The following is a 22618-nucleotide window of genomic DNA, read 5'->3' as shown; positions in this document are numbered from 1 at the left end:
CTTTGCAAATTGCTTTAGCACATTTTTATGAATGAAAAGAGCTATATAAATAACAAAGATTATTATTACACAAACCACCAAAACTACATTAAAAGAAGGTTGCAATGTCAATCACTGAGAAGTTAGGAAATGCCCCCTTCTGCGTATGCATCATGATACAGTCTTTAATTGCATGATCACATACTATTTGTCTCAGTCTTTCATCCGCCCACTCTCTGGCTCCCAGCACACTCACCGGTTTTGCTTCCTGGCTCCCAGTTTCAGTCTCTTTACCCAGTCAATCCCAATCTACCCTACCCTCCCAATCCTAGTTTCCCTCTTCCCTACCCACTATCAGCCTCTAGTACCAATTTCTGCCCCACCCCCAGGCTCCTTGTCCCAATACATTTCCCCTGCCACCTTCCCCTCGCACAGGTCTAGCACTTGTCCCTTCTGCATCTGAACCAAGCAGTTTTCCCCTCCATGCTACCTGGGCCCAGTAGAGAGGTCATTGAGAGCACAGGACATATAGGCTCCCTGATCTCAGTTCAGGTGCCCAGACCCAGGATGGCCCACTGCAGCCCAGAACTGCAATTGCAAGTAGAGTCCTGCTCAGCCCTGTGCTGGAGCATGCTCACTGAGGACAGAACCTTTGGGGAATTTAGCTGCTAAAGTCTAAGTCGTGTCTGCCGAGCATGTGCAAACTGCCATTTTCCAAAGGCCTTGGCCTAACTTAAGTGGATTTTCACAGGGATGGCAAAAGGCACGTCCCGGACACAAGGGCCACCTCTGTTAAATTTCAAGTCCCTGCTCCAAAGCATGGGGGTGTTAGAGCTTTTCAAAGAAATGGTCGCCAGAACTTAACGAGAGTAAAACAACATATCTAGCTTCACTCTTGTGTAAAAAATTAAAAAAAAAAAAAAAAAAAAAAAATTTCAACATGAGGCAGACATCCAGCATGGAACATTTCAGCCCAAATGGTTAAAGTTTGACAAAAAGTTATAAGCAACTAAAAACAGGGTCTTGTAATGGGGAGTATCAAGTAACCTTAATAGGTAGCACTACCAGCCCAACCCACAATACAGTTTCTTTCATCCAAGAATCTCAGAGCACTTTGCAAATATTTATTGATTAAGCTTCAGAAAGCATCTCTGACTATCACTACAATATTCCATTTTTTACCGCCATAACATTACTGTCATACTAGTGTACAACTAAAGTAACAGAATGGTGAATGAGGCTCCAAAATCTTAGACGTTAAAAAAGTGTTTCCTTATCTGTTTTATTCATAATATCTTAATGGTTTTTTTTTTAAACTGTGGAAGTTTAAAATTTACATTTTACAATTTATAATTTTTTTTTACGACTATATACCTGACACTTAAATTGGACAATGAAACTGAACTTGTCGGTTTGATTGTTTATAGTCACTCTCATTTTCTGACTCTTTACCGTTATCAGAATACTGTTAGTGTTAAAGTGTCCAACTTTGCAGGGAAAATATGTTTTCAATTTTATATTTCAATTATATATAATTAAACCTCACATTCTGGACCTAAAATACTTAACAGCATCCCTTTCATCTTCAATTTCTTTATTGAAAGAATAAGGACGGGTCATGTAAAAGCAAGCTTGCCACTACCACAGAGAGGAAAGGAGAAACTCTTCCGTATACAGGGACAGGAAGAAAATGAAAACAAACAAATTAAATACATATACATTTTAAAATATCAACATACCGTACTTATTTCTGGAAACGTGGACCAGAATTCATCATTTTAATATCTTGAACAGGACTGACACATTTATATATCATTTTCATTTTAAATGCAACTTTACAAAAAGAATGTAAAATGTTGTCAGTAAATGTATACTGGTAAGATTATTGTCTAATTCCTGTATCTCTCTCACACCCTACAGTCCTTTTAACTATTTTAATTTGTTTTCTTACATATTACAATATTATAATGAAAATAGGCAGACAAAAACAGTATAGTGATAAAAAAAAATGGTCCTTGAAGTATGGGATCAGCCTCAGATATTAAACCAGAATTTATGCTATATAGAAACAGTGGCTAACTCAATACCTTTTAGGCCACAAATTGTGGTTTTCACTTTTACAGAAACTTGCACCACATTGACAAAATATTTGCACCTGATATTCTGCAATCAGAGATCTCCTGTGATAATATATATATATACACACACACACACACACACACACACCATAGGGCTAAGGGAGAGGACCAGGGAAAAATTACCCAAACCCGTAAATTCCAGATTATGTCCCTAATTCTGCAAATTTAGATTCACCAGTTTAGAGCCCCACTGAAGTCAACTGGACTAACCAGATAGATTCCGTTGCAGAATCCGGGCATAAGGGACTTCCTGGGCATAACGAGAAAGTAATTAGCAGTTGTCCATAATGCCTAGCTACTACAGTATTTCGAATTTACTTTCTACATTAGGAGCAACAGCAATATGAAGGAAAGTATTGGTCCTCTACTTAGTGGCAAAAGAGAGCTAAAAAATTATGACATCAAGAAGGCTGGAGTTCAATGCCTATTTTGCTTCAGGCTGCACTAAAATGGTTAATGGTGACCAGATACTCAATATAATTAATACTGACAAAGAGTAAGGAATGCAAACTAAAATAGGGAAAGAACAGGTTAAAGTCTATTTAGATAAGTTAAATGTATTCATGTCAGCAGGGGCTTATGATATTAATCCTAGGATACTTAAAGCAGCTGATGCAATCTTAGAACCATTAGCAATTATCTCCCAGAACTCATGGAAGACGGGTAAAGTCCAAGAGGACTGGAGAAGGGCAAACAGTACCTATCTTTAAAAAGAGAAAGGAGGAGGACCCGTGGCATTATAAACCAGGCCACCTAACTTAGATACCTGGAAAGATACTGGAACAAATTATTAAACAATCAATTTGTAACCACCTAAAGGACAATAGGTTTACAAGGAGTAGCCAGCATGGCATTGTCAAGAATAAACTGTGCCAAAACAACACAATTTCCATCTTTGATAGGGTTACTGGCCTAGTGGATGAGAGGAAGCAGTAGACATGATATAGTTTGATTTTAATAAGGTTTTTGACACAATACCACATGACATTCTCATAAACAAACTAGGGAAATATGTTCTAGATGAAATTACTATTAAATGGGTGCATAACTGGTTGAAAGACTGTACTCAAAGAGTAGTTATCAACAGTTTGCTGTCAAACAAGGAGGATGTATTTAGTGAGTCTCACAGGGGTCAGTCTTGGGTTTGGTACTTGTCAACATTTTCATTAATGACTTGGATAATAGAGTAGAGAGCATGCTTATAAAATCCATGGATGATACCGAGCTGGGAGGGGTTGCTATTACTTTGGAGGACAGAATTAGAATTCAAAACAATCTTGACAAATTAGAGAATTGGTCTGAAATCAGTAAGATGAAATTCAATAAAGACAAGTACAAAGTATTTTACTTCGGAAAGAAAAATCAAATGCACAGCTACAAAATGGGAATAACTGGCTAGGTGGTAGTACTGCTGAAAAGGATCTGGAGGTTATAGAGGATCACAAATTGAATAAAAGTCAACAATGTGACGTGGTTGTGTAACCCACACACCTTCTGGGTGTGGTGTTCTGTCCCATCTAGTGGCACCGAGACCACTTAAAGAGAGAGTGTTAAATTACTCTACAACCTTAGCTAACAGGCAGTTGGCTTTTAGCTCACGTGGTAGAGGCTCATGCACTAATGTCCAGAGGTCCCCAGTTTGATCCCGTCTGCCGATGACCAGGGTCTGTCAGCGTTACAAGTGGGGGCTCATCAGGGATTTCAACTGGGAAGTCTCTGAAGCTCAGGACACGCTTCCTCAGCTACGGGAAAGTATGTAACCTACACACTTCTTGAGTGTGGTGTTCTGTCCCATCTAGTGGCACCAAGACCACTTAGAGGGAGAGAGAGCGGTGTATTAGCAGGAGTGTCCTACATAAGACTAGGAAGGTAACTGTCCTGCTGTACTTAGTACTGATGAGGCCTCCGCTGGAGTACTGTGTCCAATTCTGAACACCACACTTTAGGAAAAATGTAAACAAACTGGAGAGTCCAGAGACAAGCAACAAAAATGACAGAAGGTTTAGAAAGATTTAAAAAGCTGGGCATGTTTAATCTTGAGAAAAGAAGACTTGAGAGGGCACCTGATAACAGTCTTCAAATATGTTAAAGGCTGTTATAAATTGGATCAATTATTCTCCATGTCCACTGAAGGTAGGACGAGAAGTAATGGGCTTAATCTGCAGCATGAGAGATGTAAGTTAGATATTAGGAAAAAGATTTCTATTTATAAGGGTAGTTAAGTTCTGGACTAGGTTTCCAAAGGAGCTTGATAAGAATAGGTTACACAAACACCTGTCAGGGGTAGTCTAGGTATACTTAGTCCTGCCTCAGCACAGGGGTTGGACTTAATGACTTCTCAAGGCCGCTTCCAGTCCTATATTTCTATGATTCTTTTGTCCTTTTCTTTCAGATCCCAATGTAGTTTTTGTTGGATAGTTTCATTTTTTGTGTTACTTTTGTTGCCTGGTTTTATTTTTTTAATTAATTGTGAGTTGAGTTGATTTTGAAGACTAAGAGATCCATGTATACAGAAATTATTTTTATTTTTTTAAACACAGAGCCTATCGCAACAAAGCTTTCGTACCAAGGAAACACACCTCTGCACGTCTAGTAAAATTTAAGGTAGGGTTGCATTTCAGACCTCTGTGCCCTACAATGAGATTGCAATTACTGGATGATCCCAGTTTGCCATTGTTACTCAGAATATTTTTCCCCTCTTATAATGAAATGGCTCAGAATTGAAAATAACCTAAGACGCTGACTCTTAGTATAAACTAATAATCTGCAAACATTTATTTTTAAAAACATTAATGAGTTATAGGTAAAGAAAAACAACAGTAAAGTTTGCAAAATCGGCTTTCCCAACCCAACCTCCCCAGTTCATCCAAACTGAACACACTGGAAAGGAAAAAAAAAAAAAAAAAAGCTCTAAGCCCAAGTCCTTCTGTTAAGTTTCTTCCCAGTATGTTTTAAATTGGGTTCTGTGTGTTTTTTTAGTAAGTACTTACAGCCTGATCCTACTACTTTTAATGATGCAAGTTAGCCCTTACTCATGTATAAGTGAGGTTGCAAGATCAGGATCTGAATCTTTAGCCTTTGACAAAAGGCCTCTAGGAAGAAAAGCCTGAGCGTAGCAACAAGTTAGGCAGCTAGCCCTGCTGAAGGCTAACTAGTAGGAGAAACTTGGTTTACATGACAGTAAACCAACAGGGCTCACAGAATGCAATTTTTAAAGTTTAATTATGCTCTTGGGTGAAAAGAAGCAAACTGTCAAATGCTGATCTAAATGACCCTTTGTCAATTACATTTATCAGTAATAAATTCCAAGTTCTGGCATGCCATGCCAATACTCACAGAAACCTTCAATCTTGTCAGCTGTCTTGCTCCAGGCCACCTGCCTGGTTTCCATTATGACTTGGATGGTCCTCCTTTCTGGAGTAAACTTCTTGAGACTGAACACTGTCATAACTGTTCCCAGCTCCAGAGTCCTTTTAATCTGGCTCTTCTCATACTCCGGCAGCACTCCATAGTCTGTGCTCTTTCTGGACATTTTTTAAAATCAAATTTCATCAAACTGATACGTTCCTGAGGTGCTGAAAAAGGGGAGGAGAGAAGGGAGCAAAATTTAATATTTAAATAACTTTACTTTGTTTTATTTCCTTCAATTTACCAAAAAATAAAATAAAGGATCAGTGTTGAAAAAAGATCAAAATGCAACACTGCACTTCAGGTGCAAGCATACAGTCTCAGCTATCTGGTTAACCTTGACAACAATCCTACCTAGTCTGTGAGGTTTTCAAGGAGAAATGTGTTTCGCTGGGGGAGGGATCAGTGATCCAGTGCAGCAGGACTCAGAACACTCAGCTGGGTGGAGCAGCCTTAGCATTCAATGAAATATGATCTCAGATTCTAAACAACAAAACAAAAACTCCACTGTTTCATCAACAATGCAACAATAATGACTATCTAAAGTTCCACGGCAGCATAAGGCGAGCTAAGATCATTCTGGCCCAAATTTATAACAGTATGTGAACAAATGCTCCCCCCATCCCTTTGGTGTATGCAGGAAAACTGGGATTGCAAGGATGCAAAGGTAGCGCAAATGCACCTGACCTTTGATTTGCATGCACACACAGTTATAGATGTGGTCTGTCTCTTTCAAATATTATTTGCAGCATTATGCAGAAGGCTCAAAATTATATTTTATACAGTGGATGATTTGATTCTCCCCAGAAACAACAGAGAAGACATGGGAGAGAAAACAGTGTAAGAGGAGACGTAAGAGATACGCTCACTGTAAGCATAGCTGTGACAAAGAGGAGAAAGCATCTGAAACTAAAAGGAGATTCATGTGTACATGAGAGAAGACTGTGCCTATCTTATAACAAAGAAAGCAGCTAAAAATAATCAAGAAACCGAATAAGTGTGAGGGATTATTTTGTTCAAATTCTAAGTCTAGGTCTACATTAGAAACTTTTGCTGGTATAGGAATGTCAGTTAGAAGGGTGATTTGTTTGCAACATTTCCAGCAAAAGTCCTAATGCAGTTTACACTGGTAAACAAACCGGCCCAGCCCGCCAGGGTGCTTACCCCGGCGAGCCGCGTGCCAAAGGTTGCCGACCCCTGTTATATTGTAACCACTGGAACCCATTTCTGTGTTGTCAGTAAACTTTTCCATACAAAGTGTGCCCTGGGTCCTTTTACACCACATAATAGTGTCTACAGGGTCTTTCTTTTACTAAGGTGCACCTCATTGACACCAAAAGGTGAAAAATAAGCTTTGAATCCTTCAGCGAATAATTCTCATTTGCAGGGCAATCCAGAAGTATCACTAGAGAGGCCAATGCAGTCTGGATCTGGTGAATTCAAAGATTAAATCACAGGCAAATGTCCAGAATTTGGCCTCCTTTGGGTAGTCTCAGCAGATGTTAAATGATGTACCTTCCACCCCATGGCCCAGCTCTCCAACAACTATCAGAACGTTTTTTTCATTTTTTTAATTATTATTGTTTTACAAGGAGTGAGAGACCACTGACTCTTCACTCTTAGCAATTCTCTTTAATAGAGACACATATAGAGAAGGTAGCAGCTCTATTCCAAATCTGAAACCACTACTCACTTTCTCTCCCTATAAGAAGTCTTCCCATTTTAGAATACCACCATATTTATCTTCTATATCAGCTTTTTTCAAGTGTTCTATGTGCAAACTAAAAACTTTTAGGGCATGTCGACACTGCAATTAGACACCCGCGGCTGGCCCGTGCCAGCCGACTTAGACTCACAGGGCTTGGGCTGACGTGCTGTTTAATTGTGGTTTAGATATTCCAGCTTGGGCTGCAGCCTGAGGTCTGCGATCCTCCCACCTGCCTACAATTAATCTACAATTAAACAGTCCCACAGACTGAGCACCACGAGACCAAGTGAGCTGACACAGGCCAGCCACGGGTTTTTAATTGCAGTGTAGACATATCCTGGCTTTCAGGCTCAAAGGGTATTATGATTTTCCTTCCTATCAGAAATATCTAGAAACCCTTTACATCCTGGGTATTAAGAACATAGTGGCTTAGATATCAATAAAGGAGAATAAGCCTCTGCAACAGTTTTAAAGTATGCCTAAAATCTTACCATTCCGGCGGGAAGCGGCGCAGGCGAGGGATGAGCTGGCCGCGGCTTCCCGCCACCCCCATTGGCCCGGGACGGCGAACCGCGGCCAGTGGGGGCCGCGATCGGCCAAACCTGCCGCGTCAGCAGGTAAATAAAGTGGCCCGGCCTGCCAGGGTGCTTACTCTGGCGAGCCGCGTGTCAAACGTTGCCGACCCCTGGTGTAAACTGTCAAGGCTCCATTGAAGTTAGTAGAGTGATGACAATTTACACCAGCTGAGGATCTGACCCCATGACCCAGAAGAGGACAAGAAAGACCTCAGGGAAAAAGACAAATTACAATATTGTATTTAATGTCAGTCTTTGCACCTTTAAAGCTTTACGACCATACAGTACTTACATCTCCACGTGGTCACCTCATCTCTTATTTATGTGACAAATGGCACATGTTTCTGTACATGACAGCCATCAAGCGAGGAGACCGCTGAGACACAGTGCTTAATTTGTAATGAAAGAGGTGCAGGGGCTCAAGCAATTCGGTGCCAGGGCTCAAGCAATTTTTTTACATCATAACCGATGCAGCAAGCCGAGAGGTGCCAAGGCTATGAACTGCCAAGCCTAGAGGTGGCACAAATTAAGCACTGCTGAGAGACACAAGAGGCCCAATGCACATGCTGCAACTCTCATAAATATCAAGAGGCTTCCATGTCTCAGTCTCCTGCACATCACTGCAGCCATTAACGAATTACAGTCGCGGGTACACCTCACCCTGGTGCAGAATCCTGCACACAATGGACACTGTGGAGCCTACTCTTTCATCCACGAGCAAAGGAGGAAGTGGTTTAATTTTCGCACAAGAAGCAGTGGCTGTCACCACAGCTTTCTTGACATCCCTCTCAACCAGGGCCAGAAGTAGGAAGGGCTTAAAGCCCCTCAGAGCAGCTTCAACCACCAGCTCCAAAATCTCCTCTGGTTCTCTTCCGCTCTCCTCAATCCACTACCCTTCACCGTGAGCAGTTTCAGTTTCCATTTGGATAACCAATCTGACTCTGCTACTTCTCGCTTCCCTTCTGTAACCTCCTTCTTTAACCTAACTTCCCCCCCATCACTGTCTCCTGACCTGATCCTTACTAAATACCGTTTTCTTCAGATCTCCCTCCTCCTCTCTCTCTCTCTCTCACCAACACTTACTTTCTTTTCACCATCTCATCATCCACTCCTTTCACAATGTCCACTCTCCCAGCCTTCTCAAAGTTCTCTGCTACAGTCACCCTTCTCTTTCAAATCCCTTCTTAAATAATACTTCACCTACTGCACACTGATGAAGAAGATAATGATCTGCCCTGTTATCCCATTTTACATTAAATTCTAAGCTCTCTGGAACAGGGACCATGACTTTTAGCCCATGTTTTGCAAAGCACTACAGAGGTTTGTGGTGTTCTGTACCCATTTATTCATACTAAATTCTTCTATTAACTCTAATGGGAGTTATATATACCAATCCCCAGGGAATGATGACAAATTACCTATCAGGGTCACTGTGTTGGTAGGATTTAGCCGAAAGTGCAATCGATCCTTTTGACTCTATAGAACTAATCACATAATTCATTCATGAAATTATAGTGGATTCATATCTAGTGATCTACCCATAATCCCTTCAGTTACAATGCTTTCCAATAACAAGAGATAATGGCAATGCATGAAGGGGAAAAAATCAAAGGAAATCCTTGATCTGACTTTTAAACATACAATACTGTTCTTGCTCTCTCCTTCCTTCCTCCCCCATCACACCCAAAATTAAGAATTGCATTAACATCAATCAGACCATAATTCAGATCTGTAGCATTGAGTCTTTAAAAAATAATTTTTAGAAGTTCATTTTTTTAATGCTCCACTGAATTATACACAGTCAAGCGCCTGACTACTAAATTAATCTAATTTTCTTGATAATCTAACAAAACAGATCAGATATGTCTTTTATAGGGACAAACAGTAGCTGTAAAGCAAAACCTGACAAATTTATTTCATTCGAGGAATGCTTTGGGGCAGTCTCTTCACACAGGAAGTTGCTTAATAAGGATGGCCTTTTGTACACTTCTCAATGTATATGGTACATTGGTTTTAATAAATTTCTGCTCCTAAATTTTCTGAGAATTATAAAAGATTATCTTTTCCCCCCCTTAAGATGTAAGCATCTTCATTGGTTATTTTATCATTAATTCTAAATTTCAAGATACATATCAGTGATCAGGTTTGTACTGTACTCTGAAATCATCCTAAATTTAATGATATCTACTTCATTGAACAGACATGGAAAAAGATCTGTTGGATGGACTAAAAACCTTAAATTGACCAATGAAGGATTGCTCCCTACAGTATAAAACTTTCCACTACTTTTACTCTATACCATTCACCTTTCAAAGTGACCTACCCGTTTACTTTAAAGTAACTTTAAAGTATTTTAAATGAAGTAAAGTTCATTTAAAGTAACATCACAATGAGTTTCTCAACTATGAAATTTATTAGACCCCTAAAGGAAGTGATGAAAGCACATGAGATTAGACTGGGCAAAGCACAATGTGTGATGTTTGTAACAATCATGCACTGACCAGTATAGAGGTACTATTTGACCTATCAGAAATTTTTTTTATCTATTCATCAAAGTAGTTATTTATTATCACGGTATCTGAGCATGCCACAGACAGTGGACTTTAGCCTCACAATATCGCTGTGAGGAACAGAAGTGTTATCCCTCTTTTACAGATAGTGAACTGGAACAGAGGGGAAAATAAATGACCAGTGCAAAAGAAGTCTGTGACTGACCTGGGAATTGAACACAGTAACAGTTCTAAACACAAGTCTAGTCCCCAATCCACTAGATTATCCCTTCCTACTCCCACAATGTGATGTGGGCAGACAATTGAGTTGATGGGGGGTCTTGCACATGTCACATTGCAGGACTGGGAATGCTGAATGTACTGTATAACTTCACTAATGTGCACTAAAGGCTAGAAAAACATTGCAAATAACTAAGAACAACTATAATGCAAACATAAGATATACTACCTTTATTTATTTAGACAACGGTATTGAGTTATACTTTGTTATAGTGCTTCATAATTTGTTAAGACAACTCCTTTGTATACTAAGAGCTCTCCACACCTACCTGCTAACAGATCTTTGCTAAGAAGCAGGGAGAAGAGAAAGAACTGCACTAAATGCAAATTATCACAGGTGTAGGTTACTGCAATGCTGCAGCATTTATTATGATCATTATTTCTTGTAGTTGCGCCCATGATATGCCAGGTGCTTTCCAGGCATCCTCGGTGGGACAGGAAGGATGGTGTGGCAGCAGCATCTGGAGATCTTTGACCTCAGGCAGGTCACTCACTAGTAATACCTCCATTCACCCTGCTTTGTCTTAGCTATTTAGATCGCAAGCGCTCCTTGGGCAAGGACCGCCTCTAGCTGCGTTTGTACAGCGCCTAGCACAACTGGGCAGGGCTCTCAGCAGAGGTTACCCTCAGGCTAGCTGACAGCTTCAGGCCGGCCAGAGGGGAAGGGAGAAACAGCCCCAAAGGGCCTTTCTATACAAGTGCCCCGCTGCAGCCCCACGAACAACCCTGCAAGGCCAAGACCAAACACCCAGACCGCTGCCCTCCCCGACCCCGCGCGCAGGGAGCTCCGGCTGCACCAGCCCCGCCTCGCTCGGGCCGCGCCTGCAGCTGTCAAAGGCTCCCAGCGCTGCAGCGTTTCCTTCCTTCTTTTTGCAGACCGGCCCCGGCCCCAGCCCCGGCCGCTGCAGAGCCCAGCGCCGGCGAGAGCCCCCGGCTGGGGGACAGGTGCCGCCCGGGCGCTGGGCCAACCCCCGGGGGGCGCCGGGCCAACGGCCGCGGGGAGCGCGCCCTCCTCCAGCCCCCTCGCCCCCAGCCTCGGCGGCGACGGGCTGGGGCTCGCTCGCCCGCCTCCCTGCCTCACCTGGGCGCGGGGAGCTGCAGCCCCGGGAGCCTCCCGGCCGGTGCCCTACGCTGCAGGCGGCGGCGCCAAGGGAGCCGGTGCCGGTGCCGGTGCCGCTGCCAGGCCGGTCGGTGGCTGAGACTCTCCGAGGCTCCCCGCTTCTGCTTCTGTGGTAGCAACTGGGGGGGTCATGTGACCGGCCCCGGCCACCTACTGGCGGTGCGGGGAGAGGAGCCTCGGCCCCGGGGGAGGCTGAGGCGGGACAGGCGCCTCTCTCCCCCCCCCATCCCGGCCCTCGGGGCGGGACCCCTCGGAGTGGGGGCCGCCTCCGCTGGGGGGCTGGGCGGGACCCTCACGGGTAGGGGCCGGCTCCCCTCAGGGGCTGGATGGGACCCCCGCGGGGGGGGCCGGCTCCCCTCAGGGGCTGGATGGGACCCCCGCCGGGGGGCCGGCTCCCCAGGGGGCGGGGCCTGGCCGGGATCCGAGGGGAGGGGAGCCGGGTCCCCACGGGACAGGGTGGGACCCCGAGGTAGAGGCCGTAGCGCAGCCTTCAGTCTGACCCATGCCAAGAGGTCATGTCCCTCCTCTGGCCTCCAAAACCCAGGGTGTGGAAATCCCCGGGGGGCGGGGGGTTAATACGAAGCTCCCAGTCTTTTCCCGCCTGTCTTCGGAGCCTGCCAGGGCGCTGGGGTGACGGGGCGAGAACTGGTCTCTGCGCCCCTGCGGGCTAGAACTGTCATTGGGTCGGAGTCACAGCTGAGATTCGCACAGCTCCCGGGGGGCTCCACAGGCTGGGGCTTTAGGGATAAGACTAACTGTGGTGAGAAGGGGCTGCTGCAATACTGATGCAGGAGCCCCCAGTCCACGGGGGGCTCTTCCATTAGCACATAGGGAAATACTCATCCCTTGGTCTGCTGCTAGGTGAGGACAGCTGTTCGGCACATTCTTTTCCATTGCTTGGAGTCAGGGGTAGCTACTGCTTGAGGAAGCAGGAAGCTGTGGCAAGGGAATCTGCCTGACCTACTTTAACAGCTCTTTGATCTCTGGTTTGAAAGGGATGGTCGAAAGACTCCAACTACCACGTTTTTCCCAGGCCCAACATTGGTCCTCAGCACCTGTCCTAGATGGATGGATGACCAATGGAAAACAGCATATCAACATATTGCCTGTAGAGGCAAAATTGCTGCCGATAATGGAATCCTACAGATAGGGCATTATGTCACAGTGCCACACACCACAGGATCAGACATTCTGGCAGAGCCCAAGACATGCTATTCTGGCCAAGCATGGATATTGACATGGTACCAAAATTACAAGAAAAAGGAAGTAATAGGAAACACATAAGATTTGAGATCACCTGTGGTCCAAGTTCGACCCAGATCTATTGAATTAAACTGGAGTAATTACTATTTACTAGTGGATTACTCATTCTTTCTTAAATAGATATGTTGCACAGTACAATGAGTAACAATGTAATAGCACATTGTAAATGGCAGTTTGCTCACCAGAATATTCCAGGTAAGATAATGAAAGTCATAATTCATAAGTGGCTCATTTTGGCCATTTTGTAATTATGTATCACACTATATCAGTTCCTTTCAATGCACAGATTAATAGGTTAGCAGAAAAACAGGGTGGATAAAAATCAGTGGATTTTTTTTAATTTTTTTTTTTTTACTTAAAAATCAAATAAAATTCAATTTATTTAAATTATAACTTTTTAAAAAATAAATCTGTTTAAAATGAAATCTGAATTTAATGCAAAATATGTTAGGCCTAAACTTATTATAATTTAATTATAAATGTGAAATGTTTTGATGAGAAGTTTATGTATCCAAAACATTTAAAGTTTGTTTGTTTAATAAAAATACATTTTATATGCTGTTTTGTGTGTTTGTTTTAATTCCAGTTACCATCCTAATATGGCACACAAATCATAAGCAAAAAGTTAATTATCTAGTAAATAAGCAATACATCATTCACCATTTTCTAACATACTAAAAATGTACAAATAAGAATCTGAAAATATTAATCTATATAATTACTTAAATAAATGTAGTTATAGTGTACCCTCTTACATAGCAAAATCTACAATGTAGGCCAGAGGTGGGCAAACTATGGCCCGTGGGCCACATCCGGCCCATAGGACTGTCCCGGCCAGCTCTTGAGCTCCCGCCGGGGAGGCTAGCCCCCAGTCCCTCCCGCACTGCAGAGTTTTGCGTCGATAATTCATAACTGCATCATAGATGATGTCAAGGGAAAAGTTTGGCAGCTGAAAAGGTGTGAGAAGCAGTTAGCAGAATGATTCTGCTAAAATCATCATCAGTGAGATAGTTAACAATGTTGAAAGTTTAATAGTCATCTTTAGTTTCACAGTTAACACCCATGGCCCACACCTCTGAGAGCTATTGTTTCAAGCTAGCGATAGACTGTGGTACGCAACTATGTATAGGTTTATGCTCAGCTTGAGTTTTGGAGGGTTTCTTTTGTAACCATGAGGGCTAGAAATATTTTTAAATGAAAATGTAGACCCTGAAGCACAATTCTACATCAAGGGAATGGCAATGGGTAGATGCTTCAGCAAATTAGCAGATTTTAGTTTTAGTCATTTGCTCAACAGTGCAACCGACTCCTGAGACCTTGTTGTAGACGTTAGCTACAATTTATGGCAGAGTATACAAGGCTTTGCCTAATACTATGCTAAGGCAGTGGTTCACTATTGACTCAGAAGAAAGACTAACACCTACTGAATCACCAACATGTTGCAGATTATCTTGTGATAGCACCTCCACTATACTGCACCTATACTTTGTCTTAAAGGAGAAAAGTTACATAGTCACAGAATATATTAAATATATGGAAGAGGATCAAACCATAGCTGCATAACACTAAATTCCCAAGCTTGTTGGATGTAATTAAGGCCTGGTCCACACTAACCCCCCACTTTGGACTAAGGTACGCAAATTCAGCTACGTTAATAACATAGCTGAATTCGAAGTACCTTAGTCCGAACTTACCGCGGGTCCAGACGCGGCAGGCAGGCTCCCCCGTCGATGCCGCATACTCCTCTCGCCGAGCTGGAGTACCAGCGTCGACAGCGAGCACTTCCGGGATTGATTCCAGAAGATCAATTGCCTGCCGCCGAACCAGGAAGTAAGTGTAGACGTACCCTTAGAATGGAATTCACAAAAGCCAGCATAGTAGGCAGGGAGCCACCTAAGCTAGCCAGGAAGATGCCAATGAGAGTGGTGTGTTCTAAGTCTTGCCCCTCTCGTGGAGATAGGCATCTCTCTCTTTTTGCAATCCACAGCCCGGAACATTCCCCCTCCCACCTGTTTACAGCAGGACCGACTCTAGGCACCAGCGTTCCAAGCATGTGCTTGAGGCAGCACTTTTCAAGGGACGGCACTCCATTTTTTTTTTTTTTTTTTTCTTTGGTTCCGGCCCTCCGGCCCTTTTTTTTTTTTTCTTGGGGCGGCAAAAAACCTGGAGCCGGCCCTGGTTTACAGGCAGGGCCGGCTTTAGGCCAATTCCACCAATTACCCCGAATCGGGCCCCGCGGCCAGTGGCAGGGCCGCCGGGGAGCAGGGGGGAAGAAGTGGCCGAGAATCCCTTCTCTGGCTAGAGGCTCCGTTTTAATTTTTACTCACCCGGCGGCGCGCTGGGTCTTCGGCGGCACATCCTTCAGTGCCGCCGAAGACCCGGAGCGAGTGAAGGACCCACCGCCGAAGACTAGGAGGGCCGCCCGGTGAGTACAAGCCCCACGTGTTTTTTTACGTGTTTTTTTTTTTAAGTCATCCCCGCCGAGGCCCCGTCGAAACTATTCGAATCGGGCCCCACACTTCCTAAAGCCGGCCCTGTTTACAGGAGTCAGGTGGCTTAGGCACCAAGTTGTTCTTGTGAGAATGAGTTAGGCAAGAGTCACGCAGTTTAGGCTTGGAATTTCTTTAAATCAAGTGTACAAAAACTATCTGCAATTTGCATGTCAAGCACTTGTAGGGAAAGGCTGCAGTGCAGATCCAATCGGACGAATAACCATCTCAAAAAGGTTATTAGGAATAAGCAGAGAGCTATAGGGAATTGGGAAAGGTTTTGATCAGCAAAGAAAGCTTGGAGGTTAGAAAATGTGAGAATTGCTACAAGTCAAGCTGAATTAGTTCTTGCCAAGGAAATTAAAATAAATAATAAGTTATATAAATAAAAAGAGAATAAGGAAGGATTAGGTTATGCTGCTATGCAGTGTGGATGAGAGGGAGAGTAAAAATAACGTAGGTATTGCTCAAAAACTAAATGAATACTTAGCCTCAGTTTTCAATAAGGATGATAATATGAAACATGACCATGAAGGCAGGACGGCTGATGGAAATGAGTGTATAGATATGGAAATTACCACATCTGATATGGGGGGAAATGTAAAGATCTTAATGCATTCAAATCAGGGGAGCCAGATAATTTCCATCCCAGAATATTTAAAGAACAGGCACATGAGATTACTAGTCCTGTAGCAAGAATTTTTAATATGTCTATCTATTCAAAGGTAGTAGCATATGACTGGAGAATAGCTAACATTGTACCTATATTTAAGGAAGGAAAAAAATGATCTAAGCTATTACAGATCCGTTAGTCTGACCTCTGTACTATGCAAAGTTTTAGAACAAATTGTGATGGAAAGAATAATTAAATTCTTGGAGGTAAATGGAAAAGGAGATTAATGCAACATTACCAAAGGTAGATCATGCCAGACTAACCTGATTTGCTTCTCTAGGGTTCTGCCTGTCCTTATTCCTGTACCTTTTAACTGAAAATGACATCCTTTTCGGATGTTTGTAGTATTGTTGGTACCAGGATAAGAGAAGACGAGGTGGGTGATGTAATATATTTTATTTGACCAACTTCTGTTGATGAAAGATACAAGCTTTCGAGTTACACAGAGATCTTCTTCAGGTCTGGGAAAGGTACTTCAAGTGTCACAGCTAAATACAAGGTGGACCAGATAGTTTCAGGAGTTCTCAGGACAAATTATTTGGTGGCCTCAAAGTGTGGCTACCAACTCTTGCTGGTGGCTGCTCTCACACTTTTTCCTAAAATATTTAATTAGCTTTAGGAAAAACAAATAAATACGCACATATACATGTCCAAATGATTGTAATTTATTTCTTGCTAACTAGCAAGTCTGTTGTGAAAAGTGATATTAACAAACATACAAGTATCACTTTTCACAGCAGACTTACTCAGCCCTGGCAAGCCTGAGGACAAATTAAGGCCTTGATGGGTGGGGTTGAGGGAGGCAGCGGGGGCCAGGGATGATGGGGGTGGATAGGTGGTGGCCGGCCGGGGAAGACACCAGGGGCCGGAGCCTGAAGCCCCACAGCTAGAGGACAGGGCCTGGGGATGGAACCTGAAGTTGTGCAGCCGGAGCCTGGGGTGGGAGCCTGAAGCCCCGGAGCCAGAGCCTGCCTCCCCCCACTCCAGGGCCAAAACCCAAAGCCTGAGCCCCACCGCCCTTGGGAAGATGAGGAACTCACCGGTTGCCTGCTTCTCCAGCATTGTGCCCCAGGTGTCTCCAGAAGGGGGCAGGGCTCAACCGCTGCTAAGGTCCCCAGCAACCAACACCAAGGCGGTGTATCCCAGGAGCAACAGGGAGGGGTAGGGGAAGGGGGAGGGGCGGCTGCTTCCTCTCCTTCCTCCTGCCTCCCCCACCTCCAAATCATAGCCCAGGAGGTTGCGGCTGCAAGAAAAGCCCCTGGCAGCTGCATTTCAGAAAAGCTGGTTTAGCATAAGTAGTTAACATATATTCCAAGAGACCATTCAAGGTGAAGTGGCCCATTACAGTTAACATCTCTGCAGTCATAGAACATCCTTTTTAGATGTAAATTTCCCTGTCCCACACAAACCTCATGTATAGTATCACAATGTACATGGCTCCGTGCTTATTACAGGGCCTAATAACCTAGACTGTATATCTAAATGCTCTGGTAGATTATATCTGGACTTCAAGCACATTGTATAGCTGCAGACATGTCCACATTCTCATACTTTGGATAATTACAGTACCATCTCACCACAATTTCTGTACAGGTCCGAATCCAGATTCCCTTGAAAGTGGTTTTCTTTTAAAGTGCTCTAGTAGTTACTTGACTCCGTTCTTACGGATTTACATTTTAATCTTCATAAATCTTTGTAGCCTAATCATAATATTTAAAAGTAAATACTGATTTAAGGTATACTATTCAAGTGCAGTAATGGAGAAGTTAATATGGGAGAGAATGGGTGTTGTGCTTTTTAATAACTGGCTGGGACATTTGTTTGAATCCCAAAATACTAAACTGCTGTTTTTATACCTACCATCTTCTTGCCCTCTTATAATTTGCAAACCTTTATGAAATTGGCTTTTTTTGTTCACGTGAATGTTTGGGGAATGGCTGTCCTTCATATGGATGCCCCATCCTGAAAGAAATCTTTTCTGAATCCTCTTCTGGCCCTCAAACAACCCCCCAACCTCTCCAAGCTGATCATCAGAAGCAAGCTCCCCACAGACCAGGACACATGAACTCAAAGCAACGCCAGACCCAGCCAGAACAACAGATGCAAAACCTGCAGACATATCACCACTGCTACAACGATCATCATCCCCCACAGCATACCAATCAAGATCCATGGAACCTATACATGCCTATCACAATATGTGATTACCTCATGAAGTGCACCAAATGCCCCAATAAAAACGATGTGGATGAGACAAGACAATCACTACTCTCTCAAATGAACTCTCACAGGAAAATGATAAAAGATAAAAACATCCTGTCACCTGTGGGTGAACACTTTTCACAAAAAGAACGAGGAGTACTTGTGGCACCTTAGAGACTAACAAATTTAGCTTTCATGGGCTAAAACCCACTTCATCGTATGCATGCAGTGGAAAATACAGTAGGAAGATATATAGATATAGATATATATATACACACACACACACACACAGAGAGAGAACATGAAAAAATGGATGTTGCCATACCAACTCTAACAAGACCAATCAATTAAGGTGGCTATTATCAGCAGGAGAAAAAAAACTTTTGTAGTGATAATCAGGATGGCCCATTTCAAACAGTTGAGAGGGTGTGAGTAACAGTAGGGGAAAAATTAGCATGGGGAAATAGTTTTTACTTTGTGTAATGACCCATCCACTCCCAGTCTTTATTCAAGCCTAATTTAATGGTGTCCAGTTTGCAAATTAATTCCAGTTCTGCAGTTTCTCATTGGAGTCTGTTTTTTAAGTTTTTTTGTTGAAGAATTGTGACTTTTAGGTCTGTAATGGAGTGACCAGGGAGGTTGAATGTTTTTGAATGTTCAACTGGTTTTTGAATGTTATAATGTCTGATTTGTGTCCATTTATTCTTTTGCATAGAGACGGTCCGGTACATGGCAGAGGGGCATTACTACTACTCTGAACTTTTCACAAAGTGATCACTCTATATCTGACCTATCAGTCCTCATCCTCAAAGTAAACCTGCACAACACTTTCAAAAGACAAGCATTGGAGCTTAAATTCAAAACTGCTAGACACTAAAAATCATGGACTGAATAGAGACACAGAGTTTATGGTCTATTACAACAATCTATAATCCGCTAACAACCCCCAGCCCAGCTGCCTTTCTCCCACCTTCCTTTCCCTCCGATAACTGGAGAGGTGTTAATGGGCCCTTTCACCTTGTATGGTCCTTTGAAATATGTGTTAACTGCTTATTCTAAACAATCCGTTAAACTTTGTATTTAGCTGTGACACTCGGAGTATCTTTCCCAGAGCTGAAGAAGAGCTCTGTGTAAGCTCGGAAGCTTGTCTCTCTCAGCAGCAGAAGTTGGTCCAATATAAGATATTACCTCACCCACCTTGTCTCTCTCATGTTCACACATAGCATTTTTCATCTGTAGACACAGGTGCCAACTTGACGGGAGCTCAAGCACCCAGGGGAAAAAAAAAGAGGGGTGCTCAGCACCAGGGGCGGCTCTATGTATTTTGCCGCCCCAAGCACGGCAGTCAGGCAGCTTTCGGCGGCGCACCTGCGGGAGGTCCGCCGGTACCGCGCCTTCGGCGTACCCACCGCCGAATTGCAGCCAAAGCCGTGGGACCAGCGGACCTCCCGCAGGCATACCACCGAAGGCAGCCTGACTGCCGCCCTCACAGCGACCGGCAGGCCAAGCCCCGCGGCTTGCCGCCCCAGGCACATACTTGATGCGCTGGTGCCTGGAGCCGCCCCTGCTCAGCACCCACCAGCCACAGTGGTTCCAGCCTGGGGCTGGCTGCCGATCAGCTGTTCAGTGGGCAGGACGTGCTCAGGGGAGGGGAGGCAGAGAGGAGGGAGCGGCAGGCAGGTAGGCAGGGGGTCCTTGGGTAAGGGGTGGAGTAGGGGCAGGAAGAGGGCCTCGGGGGAAGGGACAGAGTGCGGGTGGTGCATCAGGGCAGAGCGGGAGTAGAGCACCCGTTGGGAAAAATACAAGTCAGTGCCTGTGTCTTATGCTACAAAGAGTAATATGGGCAATGGTGGGAGAACTATTATAGACTGGCTGCTAGAATATTAACCACTGTGTCATCCAACCTTAACTTAGAGCAGAGCTAGACAATACAGTGGCTAAAACACCAGCAGCTACCAGCTCCCTGTCTACACTTGTTCTTCTACTGGTAGTGTCAGCAGTGGGAAATTTTAAGCAAAAATCTCGTGACAATCAGGCCTCAGAGGAACAAGAGAAGAATGAGAAGACTGCAGAAGAGATGACCATCAAGCTAGGCTCATACAGCCCTAAACATATTTGAAAACAGCAGAGGACATCAAAAGGGGGGAGGTCTAGATGTTTTTTTGAAGAACTAATGTGATTCCCCTCCTTTCTTCCACACTCCCTAGACAGAGCAGCAGAAGTTCCAAATGGAGCTTATCAGAGATCACATGAAAGAACTGTACCCAAGATTTTTCTCATACACCAATAAGACTGAAGCAGAAAAGAGCTTGTAAAGGACAATGTAAATTTTTCTTTTCTTTTTTAAGCCGATAAAGCAAAAACCTTTTGTAGGAACAAAAGTGGTGGCAGATTGCCAGCTCTGATAAACCCGGCACCTGACAGTACTTTCAAGTGAAGAAGTGGAGCCTAGATCCACTGCTCAGTAACCCCTGGATTCCTTCATTATTTACCCATTGGCAAGAGCAGTGTGGTAAGCAAATACAGGAGTAGAAATCATTCCATTTCCATCTTTAGCCTCTTGCTCTCACTCATTATCCCTGTGAGCCACCAGAGGTGTGTGCTGGGAAGGAGAACTTAATGCAAGAGGAATGTGGGGACAAATGGAAGTGAGCAAGGTAATACACCGAGGGCCAGATTGTGGCATTTAGGCTGTTCTGGGGGCAGTGTGGAGCTAACCTGCCATGGTGGGATCTCAGGAAGGATTGTGCGTCACTAGCAGAGGGGTATTCTTGGCTATCCAACATTGGTGATGCACATGACCTGCTCTATGCTTTTGGATGGTGTAGTATGCTCTCCCCTATGGCTGGCCATCTTCAGAGGTCACAGTGCATTCATAGCCCTGTTCCGTCCTCTCCAAGGGCAATTTGCACCCCCGGGGGCACACAGAGTTTGCAGTCCATGGGCGTCCTGGAGCACAGTGACTGTGATTGTCTCTGGCCCGTCTACAGGCCGCACAGTCATGGGAGGGAAAATACCTTGCATTCCCCTGCCACATTCATTCATGCAAAGGTCAGACCTACACCAATTTTTTTCTGTATTATAGCCACAATTAAAAAAAAATTCAAACCTTTGAAGTTCACCTTGAGTTTCCCTTTATTAAAACCACTGTGCGGATTGTAAGATCTTTTCAAGAATATTGATGCCTTCCTATGACAATCACTGTATTTACCTCATGATACACAAAGGCACCCTCAATCCAGGCCTTATCTTTTGAACATCCTGTTAAAAAGGACAGAAAAAGAACAGTGCATGCGGGAGGCAGTCCAAACCCAACTATCTTATCTAACAGAACCTTCAGCCGCCCATGATGAGCCACTTAACCCCAGTCCTGGAAGGGATTACTGCTCTACTGAGTCACAAAGACAGCTACACTGAGTTTTCTTTTAATTCTGTGCAAAATAATAAGGGCATGGCTACACTTGCAGATGTAAAGCACTTTGAGTTAAACCAGCCTTCGTAGAGCGCAGTAGGGAAAGCGCTGCAATCTGTCCACACTGACAGCTTCAAGCGCACTGGTGTGGCCACATTTGCAGCACTTGCAGTGGCATTGGGAGTGGTGCATTATGGGCAGCTATCCCAGCATGCAAGTGACTGCAATATGCTTTTAAAATGGAAGGGGTGGGGTGGAGTGTGACAAGGAGTGTGTTGTGTGTATGTGGGGGAGAGAGAGTGGGTTTTTGGGAGGCTGAGAGCATGTCAGCATGCTGTCTTGTAAGTTCAGTCGGCAGTAGACCTCCTCCTCCTCCCCCCCGCCTCTCTCTCTCTCTCTCTCTCTCTCTCACACAGCATTCCACAGTAATGGCTTGCATGCCAGCTGTCAGAAACTGAGCTTTGAAAGGGCATTTCCGCATTCCTACTGGAGTTCCAAACGACAAGACTGGCCACTTGACTTAAGGGGATTATGGGACGTTTCCGGAGGCTGATCAGAGCGCAGTAACGCAACACCTCGTTCACACTGACGCCCAGGCGTTGTAGCCAAGGCGCAGTAAACGTTATTCCACTCACCGAGGTGAAGTACCAGCAGTGCTGTAGCCGTGGAGTCAGAGCACTCTACGTGCCTTGCCAGTGTGGACGGGGAGTGAGGTAGTGCACCCGGGGCTCCTTTATTGTGCTGTAACTCGAAAGTGTAGCCAAGCCCTAAGTGACGTACTGCGGAGATACTGTAGACATTTAGGTAGACAGACAGCCTCTTATACTCCCCATTTCCAGTGAGTTAGAAGCAGATGTTAAAG

General features: G+C 44.1%; 1 protein-coding gene across 1 annotated transcript in view; it reads right to left on the bottom strand.

Moving 5' to 3' along the window:
- Positions 1 to 11766, bottom strand: part of LOC113409599 (1-phosphatidylinositol 4,5-bisphosphate phosphodiesterase gamma-2-like) — an 86120-nt gene extending 74354 nt beyond the window's left edge. The window contains exons 1-2 of the mRNA XM_026663716.1: positions 11679 to 11766; positions 5454 to 5692 (exon numbers count right to left, since the gene is read on the bottom strand). Coding sequence (XP_026519501.1) covers positions 5454 to 5649 — 196 coding nt within the window. The 5' untranslated portion in view covers positions 5650 to 5692; positions 11679 to 11766. The remainder of the gene's footprint in view (positions 1 to 5453; positions 5693 to 11678) is intronic.
- Positions 11767 to 22618: the final 10852 nt, after the last annotated feature.

Source organism: Terrapene carolina, unplaced genomic scaffold (assembly GCF_002925995.2).
Source record: "Terrapene carolina triunguis isolate 2854851 unplaced genomic scaffold, T_m_triunguis-2.0 Scaffold33911, whole genome shotgun sequence".
Taxonomy (NCBI): Eukaryota; Metazoa; Chordata; order Testudines; family Emydidae; genus Terrapene; species Terrapene triunguis.
This window is presented reverse-complemented; position numbering and strand designations above follow the sequence as displayed.